Genomic DNA, 25,895 nt, shown 5'->3' on the forward strand with positions numbered 1-25,895 from the left:
TCAAAAGAATACTTTTTAGGTTTGTAGAAATTGGAACAAAACTTCTCTTAAATTTGTCAACATAAAATTAAATAATATAAAATTTCAACACTCCCTAAAAATTTGATTTCAAGGATCATTTACAACAATCACCAAGGGCACAACTTTTTTCCTACGGAAAAGCCTAATCGTTTCAACCGAAAAATGTCAGACTGTAAAAAAAAAGTAGTGAAATAAAAATCCAAGATGACATTCCCAACTTCCCCTGGTCCACTTCCAACTCCATACGTGTAATTTGCAATACGTGATGGGAATTTCCAATTGGTTTTCGGGTGTAATTATTTTGTGGTTTTTGACATCCGTTGGTTTTGCGGTTTTGGAAAAGCCTATGCTCTCGTTTCATCGACATCACCCGGGCAGGTCACGTACGATGGGTTCCGGTTTAATGTCCAGATTTTGCTCGCCCCCGTCATCGTTGTGTATCAATGAATTTTTGAAAGCTACACCGTCCCAATATATACCTAGTTAGGTGGTACAGCCCTATGGACTTAATACATGTGTCCAGCTACAGAAGAACATAAACATAACAAACATGTGACACATCAAAGTTTACGACGGTTGCCAGAGAGAAAACTGGCCTAGTGAGGGTATTCTCAATGGACCTTCTGTTTGCACTGGGGGATCCATTCACTGTGACTTCCGATTCTGGCTGCGCAAGAGACCCTCTCCTCCCGAGGATTAATGGACAATAATTGAATTCGAGTGAGGGATTTGACAGGGAGAAACGATCAAATTTGTGGTTTGATGTTTGTTCTGATTGGGAGCTTTGGTTTCGTATGGATTACCCAACAACGGCTACGGTTCGAACGAAAGGCTTCGCCCTGTTGTATCAGTTTTGTAGTTGCTCCCGCTCTGTTGGTGGTATATTGGATCTTAGGATTTGATTCGTTCGAAATTGGTTCGAATGACCTGGACAAGGTGTATGTGGAGCAAGTAAATTGGATTGCTCCCTAAGACCCCTTTGATAGGATTTTTTTACGATCGATGAAGGGCTTGTTAGACTGAGGTTGTTTTGAAATGCATGGAAATATTTATACAAAACTTTATCGAGAATTCATGTAAAACGGTATGGATAGGAAATAAATTTTAAATTTCAAACAGAAAGAAAATTTGGATTGCTTTGGAAGTTTTTGTTTCTCCCATGAATACAGAATTGAAAGTAAATGGTAAAAACTGCATGACATGAGTTACAACTCGTTCAAAGGTGGTTCGCCTTTAGCAATCTATGAAAAGTTGTAATTTCGAAACAACGGTTTTAAATTTATTTTAACTTGCTGCCTCCATTTATAAAATTTTTGAGCTTAGCTTCTACTGAAAGTTTATTTTATAATAATTACGAATCAAACTACTAATTTGAAAAACAAAACAAATAAGCTTTCGACAATTTTAGAACAATAAATAAAAGTGAAAACAGTGAAGAGTCCTAAGTTTTGTAACTAAAAAAAACTATTAAAAATTGAATAACATTAATCTTTAATCTAAAAGAAATTTACAAAAACTTTCCAATAAATACGTTAACTTGATAAAAGGTTTAAGTTTTTATTCATTCTGTGATTTGAAAAAATAAATAAATGAATTCCTACTTTCAGTTTGATTAAATTTCAAATAACTTAAGGCAACAAAATTCACATTTTTTCGATGTGCAATGAACTTAAATGCCGACTTATTTGGGGGAGCTTAGTTCAAATAGGCCTTAAGTTTATTATTCTTTATAACAGCTCTTATTATAGCTAAACCATTTGAAAAAGGTAACTTGTGGAAAAAAAAACACTTCTAATTCAACCCGTGGATCATTTTTTTGATCGATCTTATTAAGAAACAGATAAAGAAACCAAAATTAAAAATCAAGAGATCAAAAAAATTGCATCAAATCTTCCGGTAAAATCTTCGGTTGACCATATTTATATGTTTGTGTTATTTGCATCATATTTGTGATTTCATAAAGGGTGATACGGTCAAAATTTTGTCAAGGGAAAACGGGTATAAATTGGTGAAATTGTTTATTCAAAAAATCAAATTGAATTTTTTTTTCCAAATTTAATTAGTATAAAATTCAGGAAAGATATTCAGTTAGGCTTCCGCTTTTCCAAATCCGAATTGCTGGGCCTTACGCTTAACCCCTGCATCCGATTTTGTACAGCCACCTTGTCCATCTTCTTCGCCGCAGAAAGCCAGTTTGTCTTGAACTGCTGCTCGTTCTTAGCAGTTTTTTTTTGGTCTTCTTAAGGTTCCGCTTGACAATAGCCCAGAATTTCTCAAGCTATGAAGCTATGAAAATGCTGCTTTTCAAGCCCCAGGTACAGACGGCTTGTCAAACCAGATATTTCTTCGCGAACTTTGACAGTTTCATGTGCTTGAAAATATCTGCTACCTTTCTCCTTCCTTTTGCCGTATAAAACTCCTGTCCCGGAAGCTGCTTGTAGTCGGCTTTGACGTAGGTTTCGTCGTCCATTACCACGCAGTCAAACTTCGTCAGCATCGTCGTGTACAGACCTCCGGGATCGCGCTTTGGACGTCGTATTTTGTTTATCATCGCGATTTGGAGTCACTACCTTCTTGTAAGTCGATAGTCCGGCTCGTTTTATTGGCACGGTTGAAGAAGATACACTCAGCTTATTTGCGGCATCTCGGAGAAAGAGGTTAGGGTTTCGCTAGAAACTACCGGCAACTCTCTTTGTCGTCTCAGCGGCTTCCGGTTCTCGTTTTCCCCCGATCCAGACTTCCTGGCTGTCGACAAACGTTCCCCAAACATTTAAATTACATTTGTAACGGTTGATTTGGCAACTTTTAGCGATTTTGCCAGCTTTGCGTGCGAGTAGCTCGGATTTTCGCGATGCGCGAGCAAATTTTTCATACGCTGCTCTTCTTCCTTGGACGGCATTTTGACAATTAAAGAGTGAATTCCATAATCAAAATAGGAGCGACATTCTACACACACACACACCTTCAAAATGAGGGGTGTTCAGGTTTTTTAAATGCAAAATTGAAAGAAATACGTCAAGTTGATATTGATCAAATTTTGACCGTATCACCCTTTATCTTGATTCTACCAATAAATTTTTTGCAATTCTTGGCTCTCCAATCATTTTTGTACACCAATAAGCTCATAGTTCTGAAAGAATCTTCGATTGAGCGACACTGAGGCAGATTTTTCGGTTTGTGGTTCTTTGATACAAAATAGATCGAATGGGTACCCAGGAAAGATAGTGTTTTTTGGCACAAAGTGATGACACTTATCCAGCCAAAATACGTATTGCCCATCTGTATGATGTTTGTGCGGCATCAAAATTTTCTTCAAATATTCATTCTGGTTCACATCTTGATTGATAGTCAAACCAGACGGCTTGAACCATGGCTTAGAAATACATCTCTCAGAAATGGCGATGTACGGCATCACTTTCTGCGCAAACTTATGTTTGAACTTGTATTCAATGAGATGTAGTAGAACTATCCTTGGAATGATTGTTCCAGAAATCACTTTTGTAATAATAAAAAAATATTGTTTTATTATTTTTTTATTTTCTATTTGGCACTCTGTATCTCATAAGCTTCTGCACAGTTGCCTTGGGGCAATTTTTCGGTTAATGTTTTTTGGCATAAAGCAGACGTTTAAGCTTTTGTACCACCCCAGTGTATCTTTGGCGTAATGACATGTCAAATCGGGCCAAAATATGACGGTTCATCATGATGCTTGATCATCGGCAATAAAGTTCTGGATGTTCATTGTTTCCGTGTGACGTACGGGCTAAAAACATTCCGCACTCGCAAGTTATCTGCCACACCATCACCTTCTTGCCAAATTTGTCGGTTAAAATTGCCTTCTCCGTTTCGAGGATATCCTTGTCCTTGCGTACAGTCAAGTATTGTATCTCGGCAAAGGTTTTACAGTCCAAGTCCCAGAACTTTTTCAAAATATTGAAACATACAGTTTCCGGGCTCTTGGTTTGACGTAAGCGCCCTGATTTGGGTTCCTTTTAGGTTTTTTCAGCTTCCGAAACGTCTTGAGTCCGAGTCGCTCTTTAGCACGCATCACGTTAGACGTCGAGGTCCCGACTTTTTCCGCCACATCCCGAACGGAAGCCGATGGTTTCTGTTTTTAGGCGTCCTTGACCTTTTTGTCGATAGCAGGACTAAAAGGACCAAATCCAAATGTTCTCCATATTTTTTGTAGCTGGTTGTACCGCTCCGGTGGCGCTCATATCCTCTTCTTTGGCCAATTTTCTAAATGTGATTCAATTCACAGTAAACCACTTGTGCACGATACTTTTTCTCTTCTCCGGAGTAAGACTACGCAAAATTCGAAAAAAAAAATTGATTCAAAATCACCGTTAACGTTAGGTGTGCTTATAATTTCTGGAACAGTCTATAGTATCGATCGCTTCCGGGGATGTGCATCTTCGAAAGAGGGAAGTAACTTTCGTCGTCCAAAACAAAACATTTTCTGGAATAAATTTTTATCATCCAGCGGCATTGGGATTTAGTTGCCACCCGTTAGGTTTAAAGCTTAATTTAAGTCACTCAGCATTGCATTGAGTCAGCAAGCTTCATGCTCTTAATGTATCAGATTTTTTTGTCAATTTTATTAATGACACTTTTCTGTGTTTACGTCTGTTGGCTGCTTTTCTAACATGCCATTTGGGTAAAACATCAAACCCTACGACTGTTCTATCATCATCAAATTTTGGTATGTCCTGGTTAATAACTCTTTGATAACTGACAAATAAATAAACCCGCACATTTAAAAATTCAAAATAAAGTTAATTACTGTAAAAAGGAGTAAAATTCAAAATATGATTAAATAAAGGAAAGAATTCAAATAAAGAAAAAGTTTAAATTGATATTCACTAATCAAATTTAATTTTTTTAATTCTCTAGTTTTTTTTAAACTTATGAAGGTGTGGTTCGGTATAATGGTTACTTTCGTATTCCATAATTTTAAATTTAAAGATTTAAAAGTAATGCCTTAACTCAGATTTAAACATTTTTTGATATTTTAAAATCTGTGATTTGACAACATGAAAGAAAGTATGAATACCAAAATTTAAAAAATTTACTCACTAGAAACCCTAAGTTCCATTGAACGGGATGTTGCTCTAAATATTTGTATAAAGCTCGATTGGTAATATTATTGCAGACGTTCTAAAATAATTAATAGTTTAAAAAATATTGAAAATAGAGCTTAACGTTCAGACTTATAAAAAAATGTAAAAAGAAAATGCCTTTTTTCAGTTACGCTCAATTATATTCATGATTTATGAACCCATTAACTGACACCAACCCTTGATTAGAACGATTTATGATTGAATTTTAATAACTAAATAATTTGACCTCTAAGTTCCATTTTCATACGAATTATAGTTATGAACCATATTGGAATTCCTTATCTTGGCCCCGATGGAATGTCCGTGATTGAATATTTTTCAAAATTAAGGTATTTTTACAGACAAATAGACGGGACACTCTTGCACAAGTACTGCTATCGGATTAAAGATTCTCAATCATGGTAGCTTTCCATTTTTTGCAAATATCCATGGTCTCCGGTATCGTTTTAAGTCAAAATAAACATAGTAGCTACCTACGAGTTTGCAAAAATTTCTTTAGTCGAAAATATAAATATTAGAATTCACAGGTTTTTTTTACATTTTGAAAGTCTTTGATTCCGGAAATGTTTAACCGTACAAAAAACAGTCTCAGGAGTAAGTTTTTAGATTCTATATGTAAATATAGTGACGACTCATGCCTAGATCAATTGGGTGCAAAATTGTTAAACCAATTTTAAACCCATCCACTAGAATTTCAATTGACCCTGAAGATAAGATAGTAGTTAGCGAATCTGGAATTCATGTCTCGCCAGTTTAGTTTTCCTTTGAGTGAAGATTTTAGTGCTGAAATCCTAGCTGTTGGATTAATTCAAATCAGTCTAGGTTAATGGTTGTCTCTATTGAAAACAAATACAACTCATCATACGGTTTCCTGGACCGAAGGTACGGTGATGAAGAAGAGCAGGGTAGTGAATTGCCTACTTTTTAAAACTTAATTTTCATCAAATAAATATCAATGTGAACAAAAATCGTGTTTTTATTGTGTGCCATTTCCTATTTGTATATATATTTTTTTTTGCGTTTTTTGATTGTACGATATTAAGGTTATGCGAACTATTTCAATTTTTCGAATGTTCAAATCTGATATTTGAAAAGTCAGGTCTGATTTGTTGAATTTAGAAGCATCGAACAAAATGTGTTGCTGTTGGTCTCGTTATTGCTCGTTCAGACTTATTATGGATTTCCTCAACTCTTCTTGGAGATGAAGAAGCACTACCGCAAACGTCAAACATGGAAACTGAAATGAATGCTCAGAACACTTTTATTCGTTTTTTTTACTAAGACAAACATTATGTTTCAGAATCAATTATGATATTTCAGTATTTTTCTTTCAAAGTTTGAATCTTTTTGAAAAAATTTCGTGTTTGAACAAATTGTCAAAAAACTTATCCTAGAGTTTAGTTTTGATAAAGATGGAAAAAAGTATTTATGATATTTTATAACTTCCTTCCAATCAATGTTGCCAGCTTTTTCTAATTTGCTGATATTATGTGATGGTTAGTTGGAGATTCGTGTCAGCACTCAGCAGCAGTTGCAGTTCACCATTGATAACAAAAGTTTTTTTTCTTGATTTTTAAAAACCAACCAAAAATTTTAAATCTTTAAGGTTGCATGCCAGCATCATGTTTCAGTTGTTTTTTGTGATTTTCATTCGCGAGTGTGATTCATCTCGTTATTCGAATCACGATTTTCATAACGATTTGAATAACGTTTGAAAAAAGTTGAGAGATGAATCATCCTTGCGGATAAAAATCCTGAAAAAAACGAGTGAAAAATGATGCTAGCACGCAACCTTAAAGATTATGTAGAATTTTTACATTTTTATTAGAAGATTCAAAAACCAACTACGTGTCAAACAGCTTTGCTATAAGTCACCATTTGACTCAATCAAACAAATATTGTGTGTCGTTTGGGAACTGACAGCACAACACATACTACCGGCAATCTACACAGCAAAAATTATTTCCTGTTAAATTACGCAAATGTCCTGTAACAAAAAGGAGCAGGACATTTACCGTTATTTTACAGGTCGAAAAATAAATTACGTGACATTTAATTTTCAGTGTACAACTTTTTTACAGGACATTTGCTGTAATAATAAATGAATCTTCGTTAACTTTCAAGGAAAACAATTTAATATTACAGGTTTTGTTAATTACAGGTTGATTTATTATAAAGGTTGCAGTGTCAGTGACACGTAATAGTCAAAAATATAAACTAGATAGAACTCAACTAGAAAACATAAAATCAAATGAATGAAGTTAATTCAAACATTCAACATTAAAACATAATATATAGTACAAAGAATGTTTCAAATAAGTCATAGATGTTTTAAAGAAACCGACTCTTATCTGTATCTAATAATTTACATGACTCGCCGAAAAGCCGATTCTATCATTCAAATAATAATTTAGTGTATCTTAAAAAACGATACACATTTCAAATGATGATTTGCTTTAGTGTTTCTCGGCTACACTGACGAAAACGCAACCTATCCAGCAGAGCTGTCAAATTACGGTTGTCAAACGTAGGGTCTAACTACCGTTGCGTGAATCCAATTTTTCTTTGAATACGCAATAGCTTAAGAAGGGAATCTACAGTTCTGGTTTTGAAACGGATCAACAGCCAGGGGAATTAACCAAAATTAATTTCAAAATGTTGTCACGGGTCATTCAGATTCATAATTTTTCTTCTAACGACTGTATATAAGTGCGAATTTGAATGTCGAATCCTTCTCCTTAAAATTCGATGATTTCGTATTTTTTGCTTGTAACCAGTCGTTAAACAATCTCAATCACCCCTGAAAGGCAAAAAAATATGATTTAGTTTATAAGAAAAAATATCTTTATATCTCTATTTAAAGGATAAATCGTTTGTTTACATTGTTGTGGAAACGCCGAATTGCCAATACATACCATGATCTATTCTATTTTTTAAAGTGATTGGTAGGCAATGTCGCCAACAGATGGCAATGCTATTGTTCTTGCGAAAAATGAGTTAATTTTTCTTCAGAGTGTCCTGTCTGTTTGTCTGTGATGATCTTCTATTCATCTGTGCTTAAATTTTTACTGTGCTCAAAACTTTAATCACAAATCCTCATTTACATTTAATCCAAGACCTTTATCTCAGATCTGATTTTCAAGATAAAATTATCTATACAGAAGATTTGTGGAATGTTTAGCTAATGAATACAATTTTTCTCTCTCTCTAATACTAACATATAAATATTCATACACAAATCACCTCTTCCTAATCGTCATAATTCAATTGAACCTTCGATCCAAATAATTCATACGATCATCATTTTCAATAGTAGATATGAGTTTTGAAACAACTCTCTTATGCGTAAGGCGGTAATCTTAGGCTATTGAACAGCTCTGCGGAATGGGAGTAATTTTCAATATAAGGTTGTAAGCTGTATTTTCATCCCATACAGGTAGCTGTTCATTTAAAATTCAATATTTTTGATCAAAACCAAGAAATTTGAAAAAAAAACTCAAAACTTATGTCTATGAAGTCGATCTGAGGGCATTTCGAAAGCTAAGTTATTTGATTGAACCCCAAGACCGAAAAATAGCCAAAATTACTACAAAACCAAAATCTGAGTTTTACGTCCGACTATATGGTTTTGCTCCAAGTTTCGAAATACACTTGAGTCTAAATCCGGAATCTGAAATCACAATAATATTTTAAACAATTTTTAAACTGTGACCCAAAGATGGGTCTTGACTCAAACATTCAGTCAGCGAAACTTTTTTTGTAGAGAAATGAATCCAACTTAGATGAAATTTCAGGGACTAGATAAGGGAAAATTGATGTTGAAAAACATGCGAAAAAAATTCGCCTTGTCTCCCGGTGAGACTTGAATCCACATCTTGCGCCTCTCCGGGGCCCATGTATTAACATTCTACTACAGGAGACCAACCTGGCGTATGAATATTATACTGGTTGAGTGTCGATGTCTATCGGAATGAAGTGAATAGTTCTCCCATGTGATCATAATCATTTTTCCTGGTCTATTTCTATTCCCATCTTTTCATCTTAGTTGGACTCAAATTTGGATATTTTAGGCACGGCAAGATTTGCATTGCCTTCTCATATACTGCACGGGTTGTCAGTTATGATGAGAAATGATGCGTTTGCCGTATTTGGATATCCAACCAAATTCGGTGTTTGGCACCGCCTTATTTTCTATTTTTAAACTGTGACCCAAAGATGGGTCTTGACTCAAACATTCAGTCAGCGAAACTTTTTTTGTAGAGAAATGAATCCAACTTAGATGAAATTTCAGGGACTAGATAAGGGAAACACATTCAACATCAATTTTCCCTTATCTAGTCCCTGAAATTTCATCTAAGTTGGATTCATTTCTCTACAAAAAAAGTTTCGCTGACTAAATGTTTGAGTCAAGACCCATCTTTGGGTCACAGTTTAAAAATAGAAAATAAGGCGGTGCCAAACACCGAATTTGGTTGGATATCCAAATACGGCAAACGCATCATTTCTCATCATAACTGACAACCCGTGCAGTATATGAGAAGGCAATGCAAATCTTGCCGTGCCTAAAATATCCAAATTTGAGTCCAACTACCGTAAGATGAAAAGATGGGAATAGAAATAGACCAGGAAAAATGATTATGATCACATGGGAGAACTATTCACTTCATTCCGATAGACATCGACACTCAACCAGTATAATATTCATACGCCAGGTTGGTCTCCTGTAGTAGAATGTTAATACATGGGCCCCGGAGAGGCGCAAGATGTGGGTTCAAGTCTCACCGGGAGACAAGGCGAATTTTTTTTTTTTTTCGCATGTTTTTCAACATCAATTTTCCCTTATCTAGTCCCTGAAATTTCATCTAAGTTGGATTCATTTCTCTACATTTTAAACAATGTTAGTGATACACAAATAAATGGCACCATCTTCGGATTTCTGGGACTTGCATATGGTTTTAAATAGTCTAATCTAAGATTTGTGTTGAATAATATATAATAAGATAATGAAATTTGACAGGTTATTGCACATTCAACATACCTTATTGGATGTGTCCCTCAATTCTCCCTTGTCTTGTGTGATGGTTTTTTTTTTGCTAGACCAACTCGTAATTTACTCGATGTTCCGTTAAATTACATCTGACCGCGTTTAATCCTGTTCATCATAATTTAATCCGGTTGACAACCATTAAGCGTCGGTTTCGGAATCGAACGGATTCTTTATGACTCGGTGATAATTTTCCGTCCAAGTGGTTTGAATGCTGAAACATTCGCATACTCATAAACACACATACGAAGACAAACACATACATACATCCGAATAAGCAGTAAGGTAGTTGAACAGATGAAACAAAATTCCACCACAATTCCATCAACGAAAGCAGCTTAGCATTTCAAAAACCTACCGCAATCTCGTTTCAGTGACGCCCTGACTGAGTTCGACGCTTCTTAGTTAAGATGAAGGAAGGTAGAGAGACGATGCCAAGTTATTTCAGAAAACCACCACAAACCGACGACGCCACATGGCAAAACGTCTTAATCTTCCAAACACTCGAACTCCACCTTTCGGCGGATGCTGTAATGATGTTTCTGTTTGGGGCTTACACAATTCACCACTCAGCTGTTTTTAAGGGGTTCGGTTTGTTTGGGACGAAGGAAAATTGAGGGATGCTGAGTCAAATGTAGGGGGACTATAAATAGCGATTCTTTCGAGGAAAGTGTGTGGCGGCACTGCATGGCTGTGGAGCGTTCAAAGCAAAAACGACGAAAGGGAAATGTCAGAAATAATTAACATTCGCCTTTTTCTATTCATATATTATGTTTGCGTGAAAGAGGTGTCAAAATAGACTCATATTTTATGGGAACGCGGCACTGCCGGATTTTTCCTTTACAACGACGACGACGATGACGACGAAGACGGGAGCAGCAACAGGAATCGATGTTTCGAGGAAATGAGGAAAATTACAAAGTCAATGCCGTGGAACACCACCCAGTAGGTAGAGTAGCGCCTTGAAGCAGATGCAATGGGAAAACAAATAAACGGTTGGGTTAAGCAAAACCAGCGCCATATCTCAGAACTGAGCAGTGTTGGCGTATGACTACATCGTAAAGAAATAAAAACCAGCAAACCGTAAACCACACTTCAAAACATGAACATCTTTCAGCGCAGGCGAATGGACGTGCTTAATTTCGCGGTTTTTTGTTGAATTTTTGACATTTTACGATGTTTGGTGACAAATCATCTACAAGCTACCGTTCATCGGTGTGTAAAAGAAATTTGATAATAACCAACAATGTATAATCAACAATGCGTTAACAATTTAGAAGGTAATCAATGAAATACGAACAAATTATTTCGCTTTTAAAGTTTGTTAAGGAGAGGTTGTTGAAATTGACATCGTTGTAGAAATATCAACCACTAGGAAAAACACATCAGACAAAACAGTCGTTCGATGCGATGTCAGTAGTAGAGCTGCAATTGCTCCCGTAGAATGAAAAGAAATTATTGAAATTGACCCAGCAACCTATATTAGTTTTCAGCATGCTTGTCGATATCGTATTATCAGAACGATGGCTGTGATCATAGAAAAGCGCTTACCGACCATGCTTTCGATGACACTTTCAGTTTTCTCTTGATCATGAACATGTGCTGTCAACAGGGGCGGTCCTAGAGCTGGCTCTTGGGGTGGGTGATTTTTCAAAATTTCAAAAAATCAGTCAATAACGTAAATATATAGCGAAAAAACGTTCATTTGGAGGGAGTGTGTGGGAGAGGGGGGGGGGGGGGTTTGTGCAGTTTCAAATGAGACTTAAATATTTGCTGGACATCAGACCCGTGCAAAGGAGACGTCCATGGGTGGAGGGTTTCGAATTTCAAATAAAAATTCCAAAAAAGGACAATAAATAAGCTAATTCATTTCTCAAACCATATTCAAACCAATAATCATCACACAAACTCGAAAAAAAAAATTAATGATACGAATCAAAATAAATCAGAATCAAAGATAGATATAAGTTAGATATTAATAAATTACTCGAAATGTTGATTCTTATTCTGTACTAAAAAAAAAAAATAAAATAATTATTTTCAAAACATCAGAAACGGAATGCGAATTGAAATTGGGAATAAAGCCAGAATTTGAAGCTTCGGACAAAACAATCTGTGGACAGAAGTAGAATACGTCAAATTTAACACTAGATTTGATAAGAAATGAACTCGAACCCCTACAAGAAATCAGATCAGGTCAGAATAATTGACAATAATGTTAATTATTAACCATATGAATTTACATTTATTTTCTTCAATTTCAATTGTAGGGTTGGTTGAAAAATTCCTCTATAGTTTCAACCATTTGAAATACTATTCAATCACAATTTGATATGTAAATTATCGATGAGGAGAATTTATCCATTTTGAACTTCAGAGAATCTATTCGAAATGAGTAGATGATTAATTTAAAAATGAAAATAATTAATTTTATTTCCAGAGTGTCAGTTATCAAAGGCAGAGATAAAATCCTTTATTAATATTCAAATTCTACCAGTTATCATTATAAAAGGCAAGAAAAGTTAATTTTTGATTGTGTTTGCAGTTATAACTTTATGTATTTAACATAACACAACAATTCATCGTAATTCATCATAAAAAAATATCTGAAGTCTGAAAAAAGATTTGGTTTCTGCTTTGAGAAATATCTTAAATTCAATGTAGTTATGACTTCTTTAAACATTCGTTAAAAGTCTTTTACTTTACAGAATTGGGAACAGTTAAAAACAGAAAACTTCAATAACTTTTTTTTTTCACAGAAGTCAAAATTACTTGCTTTCTTGAGGAAAGAAATGTGGTATGAACCCTTATTTCGAATTTTAGTTGTAATGTTTAAAAGTTTTGTCAGAAAAGTGCAGAAGTTTCTTAAATAATTTTTTAAACTGTTTGAAAATAATTTTTAAATTATTTGAAAACAATTTTTAAACTATTTGAAAATAATTTAGGGCACCAACATAAATCAAAATTAGCTCTTAAATTCTTTTCATCTAACAAAATGTTAATTCTGTGGCTATGTGAATTTATAAATACCCTTTTGAATGTGGAGTTGAACATTTAGATAAAAAATAGGGGCTGATAATCGGTTCTTGGAGAAATATTACATATCAGCATAAAATTTGTAATGATACAAACGATTTTTTTTATCTAAGTAATTAATCATCAAAGTAATGGATAATCCTAATAAGATACACTTTTTCAAAAAAAAAAAAACACTATTATACTGATTTTTCTCTTCCCTTTAAATTTCTAACTAAACTTGAGGTGTGTATTTAAAAAAAATTGAAATTAGAGAAGTTTAACAAGTTATCTATTAATACTTATTTTAATATAATTTTAAACAACTTATACATCCTTTTATAGAACAACTCTTTAAATAATGTATCTTCTGATGTGAATGTGATTTTACAAATAAAAAAATACACACATTTTTATAAAAGAAAATGTGAAAAAATTCTCTAGTTATTTACAATATTTTTCTTGAGTACCTATATATCACCGCAAAACTCCCAACTCTCACCAAAATATTAGTGATTCTCGTTTTGCAACAATTACTTTGGAAATCCGAATATTTATTCGAGTTAGTGTTAACAATTCCTATGAATTTAAAACTGAATATTTCATTATTTTTCTGAAGTAGAAGGCTGAATTGTGATTCGAAAAAACAAATTTATATTATCTCTTGTTTCGATTCTTCAATTTATTTCAATTAATTATTATTAACTCTTGTTTCGATTCTTCAATTTCTAAATATATACTTAATTCTTAAACAAAATCATTATTTTTATTTGTTTTCTCTTAAATTTAAAGCTTTCATAGATTTTAAATTGTTGGAACTGAATCGAAAGAAATAGTTACAAATTTGAAAGGATAGATTTAGTAAAAAAGTGAAAAATTGTAGTCTTGCTTCATGCACTCTAAATTTTAAACTTGTTCTATAATTTAAAATAAAAAAAATTAATAAAGAGATCACCTCCGGGAAATAAATTCTTCCTCCTAATATGTTTATTTTAAAATAAACCCTAAATTTCGTATAGAAATATAATATCCTGATCTGATGTTGATAGATTTATAAGTTGGTCTCCGTTCTGAATTTTATCAAATTTTATGCTAAATTCCAACGTGACAAGTGTGTCTACAAGTGTTGGCGTACAATTATCAAAAACTGGCATCACCAATTGTTGCTGATCCACGGGAAAAAGTTTCCTGCAATTAGAATGTGCATAAAAAAAATCTGTTCCCGAAGATTTAAAAACTTTTATTTCCGTGACACAAAAAAAAATTGCGCCCGCAAATGATCACATGAAAAACGAAATGCGACTAAATAAAATTTGTTTTTCCTCCAGCAGTAGTCGCCTTAGTTACTGACAATTCTAATTTCATTCAATCTTTTTTGGGGAGTCAGCTTCATCCAAAATGTTATTTTCAACAAAACATATATCCATGATAATTTCGTTTGACGAACAATCAGTGATAGTGGAGTCTGTGATATTTTCATTTCACAGAATATCGTTGACTAAAACAACGCGTGGATAGGATGTTTGGCAAACCTTCTAAGATATTTTAGAAAAACTCGACTAAGAATTTTCTCTCGAACATTTGCAGCTCTGCTCAGTAGTGACTAGTGACTGATCTTGTTATTTTTCACAATTGTCACGTTCCTACTGCCATAGATAGTGGCCGTGCGAACCCCTCCATGGATAACTTTTTCAAGTAAAATTCAAAAAATGAACTAAAATTTAGAAATAAATTTACTGTAGTAACGAAAAATATTTAAATTGATAGGTATAAATATGTATAACAAGTGTTGACAAACACGTCTAAAAATTGGCTCTCCTCCGGCGGAATTTAATCTTGTATCAATCTAGGTCTATGGCGTTTCATTTTACGGCACTATATGACGTTCACAATCCCGAAACCATTTTGTATTGATAGGTACCCTAATTTAAACCGTGTGACTGGTGTTTACTACTCACGATTATTTACAGAATGAGCAAAATACATCTAAACCCTACCCAAATATCCATTAAAGCTTAGTTCTTTTAGAAATGGGACACTTTCATTTGCTAATAGCTCGTTAACTAGTTATTGGATATTAAAAATTTTGACAGCATTTTGTTGCCTGTAAAAAGTACTATTCGACCTATTTTTTTCAAAATTTAAAATTTACGCGTTTTTGAGATATGTACGATGTAAGAGAAAAAGAAAAAAATAATTTTGCACAGTTTCCTTTAAAGTTCGTCATTATCAAATTGATAGCTGACAAAACCGTTGATTATTCAAAGAATTACTGAGTTTTTGTGGTGGATAAGTATGCAAACACTGTCAATAATGTCCACAAAGTTCAAATCAAGCATTGTAGTGAAGAAAATGATCGGCAACAACGGTTAAGGATCATCAGGGAAGTCAAGTCTCATACCAGCATTTTTAATTTTCAATAAACGAAAAACTAAGGGTAGACCGCTGAAATATCCAAAACAATTTTCTCCGATAAGCTGAAAGTGTTGCCTAGTGATGACTCATAGAAATCCAACCTCAAACAACCATTTTTTGATAGTTCCAAAGCTCTTAAGCTGTAAAACCGGTACCGAAAAAAAAAACGTTCAAAAATGTGGTCAAAAATAATCAAATTTGTTCATTTCGAAACAACTGTATCCACTTAAATGCTTCCAGTTTCCAGTTTCCAGAGAAGTATTGGACCAAAAATTATCAGAAATTGAAGAAGGAGGGTGAAGCCACCTAAAATATAGATTTTACGAAGTATAAGTTGGAGAAACTGATCAATACCATGACTGAAAAAAGTGTGCGCCGGCCAATGGGAGATACCAAGAATAAAGTAGAAATTTCTTTAACAAAAAACGGTAAATATTTTTTTTCAAATTTTTTCATGAAATATCATAACATTACCTTCATTTTCTTCATAGAAAGTATTTGGTTCAAAAGAATGGTTTTTGAGATACAGGCATTCGTAACTGTCCCATTTCTAAAAGAACTAAGCTTTACTTTATTACTTATTGTAGTGAATAGAAGTGATAAATAATATATAATTAAATAAACTGAAATGAAAAATATATCCAATTTGTAGAATAAATACAAATTGATAATTTATATCAGTGGAAATGCGAAAAAATACCCAGTGATAAAAAAAAAGTAGTTATGGGAGAAAAAGACGGAAAATCACTGATTGAGAAAAGAGAGTATGACAAAAATACGAGATAAAAAAGAAAGGACTGTCAAATAGGTGCAAGGTTATGAAAAAGTCAGTTTGAACGATATTGAAGTGAAGAACGGGTGAAGGCAATAAAAAATTAAATGAAATTTGAAAGAATGTTGAGTGGCAGGATAACCGGAACCAGAAGTTGCGACACTTATTATTTTGATTATAATAAAAAATGTTCATGTCATTACAATGTTATCCTGATAAGAAATCTTTTTCATAAAATCTATTTCAGCCTCAATTTTATTTGGTGATTCTTGTTCTTATAAATGCTCAACTCCACTACACTCAAACAACACTCAAACAAGTTTTAATGAATTTCACATAGCGACAAACTTCACATTTTGCCGAGGTGCGACGAATTTCAGAGCTAGTTTTGATTAATTTTAGTGCCCTGATTTTAAATATGGAATTCGATCTTTTTTCTATACTTTTGAAAATTGGTAAAAAAATCATTAAAGAAATTCTTGCCCTTTTTTGAAAAAAAGTTTTAAACATTAGGTTTTTTATTACTTTACTCTATTTTGAGAAATGCGGGAATTTTAAACAAAATTGAATTTTTGATTTTATTTAAAGCAAAAATTCAATCGTTTTGCAGTCAACAAATTTGTTACATGAACTTAAAACTTTATTAACTTTATTCAGTGGTGCTATATTTATCAGATGATTGAATCTTCGAAATTGGAATAAAGATAAAGGTTAAGGCAAAATTTCTGGCAATTATTTCTGGACGATATTTAAAAAATTCAAAATTATTTTATAATTTTTCATGTAGATTTAATGGTACATCAGTTGGCAATGAAAGATTTCACTAAAACCTTTTTATGAACTTCTAAATGTCATATCACCAAAACAATAGACGATAGACAAGATTTGATTTCGAGTCGAGGAAGCTAAAATCCACTCCGTCTTAATGTCCTGTTCCGGAAGGACAAAAAAGGACGCTATCTGGACTTTAATTCTTCAAGTCCATTTTATCTTAACCCTCATCCGCATTTTGACTGTTGTCGCTTTAGTAGATAGGGCTATCAGACTCACTCACCTAAAAATGAATAACTATCCTAGAAATATTGTTTGTTACAAGTTTAATTAAAGAGCGGTTCTCAAAATTTATAATAGTTTCAGTATAATTAGAAACATTTTGTCACCATTCCATATTTTGGTTTAGGCGAAAAACTACCTAGATATCTTTGGCAATTCGACATAAATGTTGCTTTTCAACCTGTGGATAAAATTAAAAACCTTATTCTAACAACAACCGAAAAAAAAATCCCCAAAAACAAATATATCACTGTTGCAAACGAAGTTAAATGTGGAAAGTCATACATAGGTGGAACCAGTCAATTCCTAGAACATCGAATAAAACAACATAAGACAAATGTATCAACAAAACAAATGAGTGCAGAACTAGCACAACACAGTATAGAACTGGCACCCTATTTGATTTTGCAAAAAAAAAAACAAAAATATTAGAAAGAGTAGCAGCAGGCAATGCTGGAATAACTGCTGAGCCTTTTTACATTAATATTCAAAGTGATGATAATGTAGTAAACAGACAAAGGGACTCGCATAACTTTAACTTTCCGGCCATTTTAGCGTTCCCGGGAATCGGGAAATCTGACGATCTTTTTCCCGGGAATTCTCGGGTTCTAGATTGCTTCCTTGGGGTACGCCTACTCTTATAAGCAATTGAGAGCTCACTGTTTCTTTGATCATAGCTACTTGTTGCCGATTTTGTAGATAGCTGAGTAAGAAGTCATTTGTCAAACCTCTTATACCGTAAACTGCTTTTTTTCAGTAACAAGTCGTGGTTTATAGTAACAAACGCTTTCGAAAAATCAAGGAATAAAGCACAGGGTATTTCATTCTTCTGGTCCACGTTGTGTGAAATACTATAAACAAGTTCCAATACAGCAATTTCAGTCGACCCTCCTTTACGGACCCATGTTGATGATTATAAAGAAAGTTTTCGCCATCAAGAAATTCCAACAGTCTTGTTGCAACCAATTTTTCAAATATCTTACTGAAGGTAGCCAGAACAGATATTGGTCGATACATGTTAAGAGCTTTAGGATCACCGGACTTGAATACTGGGCGTACAACAGCTAGTTTCAGACATTCAAGTCCTAAACATAAACTATCGTTGAAGAACGAGGTAAGAATAGGAGCTAGCTCCTTATGATGAATGCGTAGTGCTGGCACCGGGAAGCTATCTACTCCAGAAGATTTCGAAGGATCTAGATTATATATTATACTTATGACTTCATGTATGGTGGATGGTCGAAGATAACCTAAGTTCCTGATGCTCTCGATTGTTCCAAATTCATTTACACTACCGGTTGAATGATGTTGGCTGGCAAGTTGTTCTCCAAATAAGTTAGGTATCTGTTGAATGAATCAGCTACAGCTTATTCATTTTCCACGGATTTACCATGCAGATTTAACGAAGTCTTCATTGAACATTCTCTGAGAACGGTTCGGTTTTTGGTTTCTCTTATCGTTTCGATGGTGTGGTGAAGACTTTGGAGGGCGACGACACGCACAAATTGCCAGTGGAAGATTTGAAGCGAATTGTGAAAAGCTTGAACGGATTCTATTTTGAATCTTGATTGTGAAGAAATTTTTAATTGAAAAAAATAGAAATTCTTTGAAAATTTATTTATTTGCAAGAGGAAATTGAAAATTGTGTTGTGGTGTGTTGCCGTGTGTATGGTTTTTGGAGTGGAACTGGCACAAAGTGTGGGAGGGAAAAATATGTTGCTGCTTTGTGTTTGTCCGAATACTTTAAAGAATCAACATTGTACAAGATAAAACAGTTAGGTATGAAAGAAATGAGTGCGTTCGAAACAGATGGCTTGGGTATGCGTGTGGTGACGCGTGCTTGAATGTGTTGCTACCTAAGTAACCATAAGCATTAAGCCATAACCCTTAACCAGCACTAAATCAACATTTCTAATGCAAGTCAGCATTATATCATCATTTCTAATGCAAGTCAGCATTATATCAACATCCATAATGCTTTTTAGTTTTAAATCAGCATTATTAATGCATAGAAGCAATAAAAAAAATAAGCACTAATGATAACACTATATGCACATATAGAGCTACTATATAAAGTTAACAAGCATTAAGACTGTAGCACTAAAAATTCCTGTTAATGCTCATATAAAGCTTTGAATCTTATGCTTTTTGATTATCAAAACAAAATAAACCATGGAAGCTTCGCAAAATTGGAAGAAAACATTGAAAAGCGGTAATTTTAGACGAAAAGTGAATGTATATCAAAACTTGGAGCTTCCTGAAACGTCCCAGTGTCCTGAAGAAAAAAATTATGAGCAGGAACCAGAATACCCTGAGTCTGGGCAACCAATAATCTTCACTGATGACGATGAAACAGATTCTCCACATAATTCTCTAGATGGATCCTACTCTCTTGAGGATTATAGTCCCGATGAAGATTCCGATGCAGAGCAAAATCACTTGTTTGGTCAAGCATGCCATGAAGAAGAACCAAATGAAGCAATTGTTTCTGAGGAAAGCCTGACAAGCTTTCTGCGGAACTGGAGTATTCAGTACAATATCCCACAACAGGCTCTGAAACCCCTTTTAAAAAAATTAAGTAAATATGAAAGAACACTTCCGGAATGCCCAAGAAAGCTTCTACGTACCCCTAGGACAAGCCCAGATGTTGTGGAAATTTGTGGAGGGGAATATTGGCATCAAGGCCTAGGTAAAATTTACACAGAAAAATGTCGATTTTTTTTACTAAATATTTAATTGCTTTTGTAGAAAACTGTCTCCGACTAACGTTTCCTGAGTTAAATAAACCGTTAAAGATTTCCATAAACATCAACATCGATGGCTTACCGTTGTATAAGAATGGAACCAACCAGGTGTGGCCAATATTATTCAATATACACGAGCTCCCCTCATTGAAGCCAATGATTATTGGTATTTTCCACGGAAAAAGTAAACCAAAAAAAGTTGAGGAATTCTTATCCCCTTTTGTGTCTGAACTGAAACATTTAATGTCAGCTGGAATTGACATAAATGGAGTTAGTTTAACTGTTAGTCTAAGAGCTTTTATTTGTGATTCCCCCGCCAGGGCGTTTGTGAAAGGTAAAGTAGAAATACAGTTATTTTTTGTCATATTTATAAAAAAATATTCTTTTAGGTGTCGTTAACTTTAATTCACTGCATGGTTGTTTAAAATGTTGTACCATTGGACAACACTCAACGCTTCTGAGGACTAATATTTTCCCCCAAACATTGGCCGTCAAGAGAACTGATGAGGCATTCCGAGCTAGACAGTACGATGGACATTACCAAGTTTACAAAACCCGTGAAAATGGAAAATTAAAAAAAACACCAGTTGTATCACCACTCCTTGAGTTGCCAATTGATATAGTCGAAGATGTGATAGTAGCCGACTCATTACATCTTCTTCATCTCGGCATCACAAAGAGATTAATTTTGGCATACAAGGAGGGTCATAACGGAAGTGACGAGAGGAGGTGGTCTAATAGCGTCGTAGAGTTAATTTCTAGTATCCTAAAAACAATCAAACTGCCTTCGGAAATTCATCGGCAAGTACGTGGAGTAGACTGTATTCATCACTGGAAAGCGTCCGAGTGTGCTTCTTTTTTGCATTACATCGGTATCATTTTACTAAAACATTTCGTCAATGAAGATCAATACAGCAATTTTGCAATTTTGTTTTGTGCCGTGACTATAGTCTCAAGTAACTACTACTCACGATTTTTACCTGTTGCTCAAAAGTTATTTGAAGAATTTATTTCGAACTATTACGATTCATTTAACTCTATAACAAGCAATGTTCATAATCTTGTTCATGTAGTGGAAGAAGTGACGCGATTTGGTCCGCTACCTACCATATCGTCATATCCCTTTGAAAATCATCTATTTCAGATAAAGAAGTCAGTCAGATCCGGCAAACTTCCATTACAACAAATTATTAATCGAATTACTGAGAAATATGCTACTAACCCAACAACTAATCAGAGCAATGAAATGTATCCACAGTTCAAACATCCATTAAAATCTGATGAGTCTAAATTCTCTTTTATAGTTGTATCAGATAAATTTTCACTGTCCAAAACGTTCTCTGATAAATGGTTTCTTACAAAAAGTTTAAAAATTATTGCTATGGAATATGCGGATAGAAATGGTGTATATGGTTTCGAAATAATTAAGTCGACTAACCTTTTCGATTATCCTCTAATTTCTCCTTGCATTAATGTATTCAGAGCTAGCAATAATTACAAGTTCCGTTGTTTAAAACAGTATAAACTAGATGAAATATTATGTAAATTAGTAGCAATTGTTGTGTATGAAGAAACAGCTTTCATTCCATTGTTACATACATTGCCATCAAATGAGATACTATAAAGTTGTAAGGTATATTGTAATGGATTTTATTGTAATAAAACAACCAAAAAGATGAAAACAATAACAAATTGTTAAAAATCAAACGTAGAATCAAATCATTCTACCAAATATTCAGCGATAAAAACAGTATTATTGTCCTCCTCGTCGTCCTGTACTTCGAACTTAACACCGCCCTCGTCCTCATCCAGAGCCTCGTCCTCGACCTCATCCAGAGCCTCCTCCTCCTCCTCCTCGATCACATCCGGTTCTTCTTCAACCTGGCTATTATTTCCGACGTCCACACTGCTCGTGACGAGTTTTCTCTTGCGCCTGTTCCTTGCTACAGAAGCTTTCAGCCCTTTAGTTTCGACAAATCGCTGCTTAGAATTTCTCAAACAACGTTTAAGAAATTTTTGACATTCAATAAAAGGATACGTAGGATCAGAAAACATGATCACCTTATGAAATAATGTGATGATTCCGTCGAACTTATGGAAAGCAATCTTCGACCCGGTATTCTCATCATTCCCTTTACGTCTGCTGGTTCCAGTCCAGGAACAGTTCAGTAAGAACGCTCGATCGAAGAAATAATCAATCAACTGTAGGCAAACTGTTGCACCTTCACCAACATATCGGCTCCTGCCATGCATAGAACCAAAATATTGGATTACAGCTTCAACGAATTTCTTACTGTTTGCCTTCTGCTCAAGAGATTCCATCTCCGCAAGATTTTTTACTGGACTTAACGGAGAACTCACTGTGTCAATGCGTACAGAATCGGTTTGTTGTGTCTGCGATACGAAATTATCAAGCTTCAAGTTGACCTGATTCGCAAGGACGTCCAGTTTAGCATTGACTTGAGACAAAAGTGCCACAGATTTGTTTCCGATGACCTTACACTCTTCGATGATCCTTGCGTTCATTTCCACTTTTGAATGCAGTGATTGCACTAATTCAAGCAGATTCGGTGCACTCTCATCATCAACCGATGGTACTTGTATCTGCTCAGAAGTAGGCGATTGGTTTCCATTCCCGATTTGAATTCTCCTTCCAGATTTGGGAAATGGTGCATCTGATGATTTTGCCGCTTTGGAGCCTTGGTGAGAAGCAGTGGATTCACTAGATGGCCCAGGTTTAGGTTGCTGGATTTGGTTGAAAAGATCAGCAGCTGTCGACACTTTTTTTATCTTCTTCACTGCTCCATATTCCTCCGTGTCGGAATTTGTTTCCATCAACCTCAACTCTCTGAATGCCTAAAATTGTGATAAACAAATTTTAATAGTTGGAATTCACTATACAGAAAAAAAATTACCTCCGAATGACTGGCAAATGTGGTCCTTTTGATCTTGCATCGGAAAGCGCGCAGTACTTGTAGGTCCGGTTTGATGGAAGGATCTTTCTTGGCCTTTTCAAGAAGTCGATAGCCGGAAACTCCTTTTGGCCAGTAGCATAGATCATCGCCGTTCTGGTCGTCATCCGAGTCGTCTGGTCCGTAGGATTTCCATCCGCTTTTCAAGACCCACTGTGATGGCAGTACAGATAGGAATGTACTGTTATTTTCGGTTGTCTGTACGACACAGTAGTTGTTCGCAGCCGTCATCACTGAAAAAAGGTCACACTGTTTTTAATTTTCAATAGTTATCGATGTACAAGCACTTACCTTTTAATATTTAAGTAAAAAAACAATTAAAAATTGCTATCAAACACCACGGAAGAGCAAAACGAAATGATGAAAATGTTGAATGCGTAGAAACGTCAAACCCGCGAATGTAAACAAGAGCAAGGTGTGTATTTATAGGAGGTGTTACCGTATGCCAAATTCCCGATTCAACCATTTTGGCTATTTAGGCTGTATGTAACTGCGGAACTCTTGGAGTTTGTTTACCATCAAACCACAGAAAAGCTGAGCAAATAATCTTATGTTTGTAAACAAACTCATTGAGAACCTCGCTCAATCCTCGCCTACTTACTCTGAAAGTCGGAGAACCTCGTGTTTCAAAAAACCTTGAACAAGACTGATTTTCTAATTTGCTGCGTGTGAGTAAGCATGCATACATTGAAGTGGTGTGACCCAAACAGTACTTGAAGTACGGGTTTTTTCACCTACCTTATCAGCATCAAGAGTGGTCGAAATGGTAAAGGCGCAAGGGAAGATAAAGGCTGCTGCGGGATCCTAGGTTCGAGACTCATCGAAGGCAATTCATAATTCAATTATAATCACTTCTCATTTCATAGAACCCTTCATTAAGCAGGCATAATCATTCATTCAGCTGATCGATGTTGTAGATAATGATTTAATTTTTTAATTTTTGTTTATTTTAATTAATCAAAGAATAATCTCCCATTTTGAATTTCCGTTTCACATCAATCATGATCAATCAATAAAAAAATTGAAAGGTGTTCTAAGTAAGCACTGCTAATGCTTTTATACGGCTGGCGAAAAATGACGTTTTGATGGTGCTCTAATTCAGCATTTGTAATGCTTATTAAAGGCTATGTTGTGATAGCATTTATTCAGCCCGCTATTTCGCCTTTTTAGCACTAAATCTGCATTATATACGCATATAGTGCAAAACAAGCATTAATTCAAAGTTATATATGGGAATATAGTGTTGATTAAGGGCTATGTTTTAGTGCTTATGGTTACTTGGGTATGGTAACTGGCGGCATAGAGAAGATTCTGTTAGAATTTCAAAAGAAAATCAGTGCCTGCTTTGATGAATTTGTGAAAAGGGCAGGCGCCGTTGAACCATCGTGCGTCAATAAGGCAAATTGAAATGAATGAAATTTTTATGGTTTACTGGAAGATAAAAAAAGGAGAACATGTGAAAGAAATGCTAATGGTAAGATGAAGTGAAGGAGGAGAGTTTTCATGGGGGGATGCAAGGTTGGTAAATAAGCGAATGGCGTCCCGGAAGTTAGTGGAGTTAACAAGAAAGTTATTCTTTGTTTAATTATGATGCATAATGTTTTGTTCATGCTACAAATATATGCAATAAATTTACCTCAAATGAAAAATTTACGCTGATTGAGGAAGCACAAAAATGGAAGTGTATGCAAAGGAAAGGATGTGAGAGAAAAAAGTTTGTTTAACTAGTGCGGTGAAGCAAAAAGAAGGTAAAAATTGAAAGAAGAAAAAGAAGAGCATGAGTAATATTCAAAATAAATTGAGTGAATTAAACAGTGATGGGGTAAGAGGGAAGTGTAGATAACAGAAAAAATATAAAATAATACTTATAAAAGTAGTGTGTTCCTGGCCAACGTTTCTAAGTAGATAATTTTTGAATCCTGGGTTCGGCTGTAAGGGTTCTAGTTCTGATGGTAGCTGATGGGTAAGATGTATTTTTCCCGTATAACTGTATAAATTCGAATGATCAATCAGTTGCCAGCTGGCCAGGTATATACACGGATGCCGGAATACCTGTAGTAAATGTGTGACATTAAATATGTTATTCATTTTTAACTGGTTTTGTACCTTATTGATTCATTCTTCCAAATATACGTACATAAACACATACTACATTCATTTCATAACAGCTTACACGAAGCCATGGTGCCGGGTATGGAGTGTTGTTGTCTTTATAATATATTTTAACCCATACTTTGGTCAAACTGCGGTGAATCCGTGCACCCATGGTGGATTATCAACATACATACAACATACATTTACCATGCAGATTTATCGCTATCTCACCAGGTTCAGAATTCTTTCCAATAATCTTGTTGATTCGTTTCCAAAGTATTTTCATGTTGGATATGAGCGCTACATCGCCGGTGTCGTCAAAGGGCGCTAGAAGTGTGCTCTGTAGACGCCTATTTATGTGCTTCAGTTGCTCACTAAATTTATGATTTCTAGGGTTTCTTTTACATTTCCGCAATATCTTGTCCCTTGATTTTATGAGTCGCCATATTTCTATAGTCATCTAGAGGCATAGTTTCTTCAATCTAACTGTAGTTGAAGAGATGTGAGTATGATTGGTAAGGAATTGTTGATAGCGATCGGATATAGTATATCGCCTAGTATTAGGATCTGGATTTTGAAAATCGACGTTCTTCAAAAACTCTATGCAATCTCCGTTTTCATCTCCAATGCTTTCAAGGGAAAAAA

At 34.7% G+C, this 25,895-nt stretch overlaps 2 protein-coding genes across 2 annotated transcripts in view; one reads left to right on the forward strand and one right to left on the reverse strand.

The window, feature by feature from the left end:
• Window positions 1–25,895, forward strand: part of LOC129753421 (uncharacterized) — a 345,448-nt gene that overhangs the window by 22,691 nt on the left and 296,862 nt on the right. The gene's annotated exons all lie outside the window — the stretch shown is intronic.
• LOC129753420 (uncharacterized) lies at window positions 21,904–23,387 on the reverse strand. Its single transcript, XM_055749244.1, has 2 exons — window positions 23,100–23,387; window positions 21,904–23,040 (listed from the first exon to the last, which is right to left on the reverse strand). The coding sequence occupies exons 1-2, from the start codon at window positions 23,385–23,387 to the stop codon at window positions 21,904–21,906; spliced, it is 1,425 nt and encodes a 474-aa protein (XP_055605219.1).

This window comes from Uranotaenia lowii, chromosome 3 (assembly GCF_029784155.1).
Source record: "Uranotaenia lowii strain MFRU-FL chromosome 3, ASM2978415v1, whole genome shotgun sequence".
NCBI lineage: Eukaryota > Metazoa > Arthropoda > Insecta > Diptera > Culicidae > Uranotaenia > Uranotaenia lowii.

Coding starts and splice junctions, on each gene's coding strand:
- LOC129753420 (XM_055749244.1), bottom strand. CDS start 23,387: ATGACGGCTGCGAACAACTACTGTGTCGTACAGACAACCGAAAATAAC. Junction 23,041..23,099: donor CATTTGCCAGTCATTCGGAG/GTAATTTTTTTT, acceptor TCACAATTTTAG/GCATTCAGAGAGTTGAGGTT.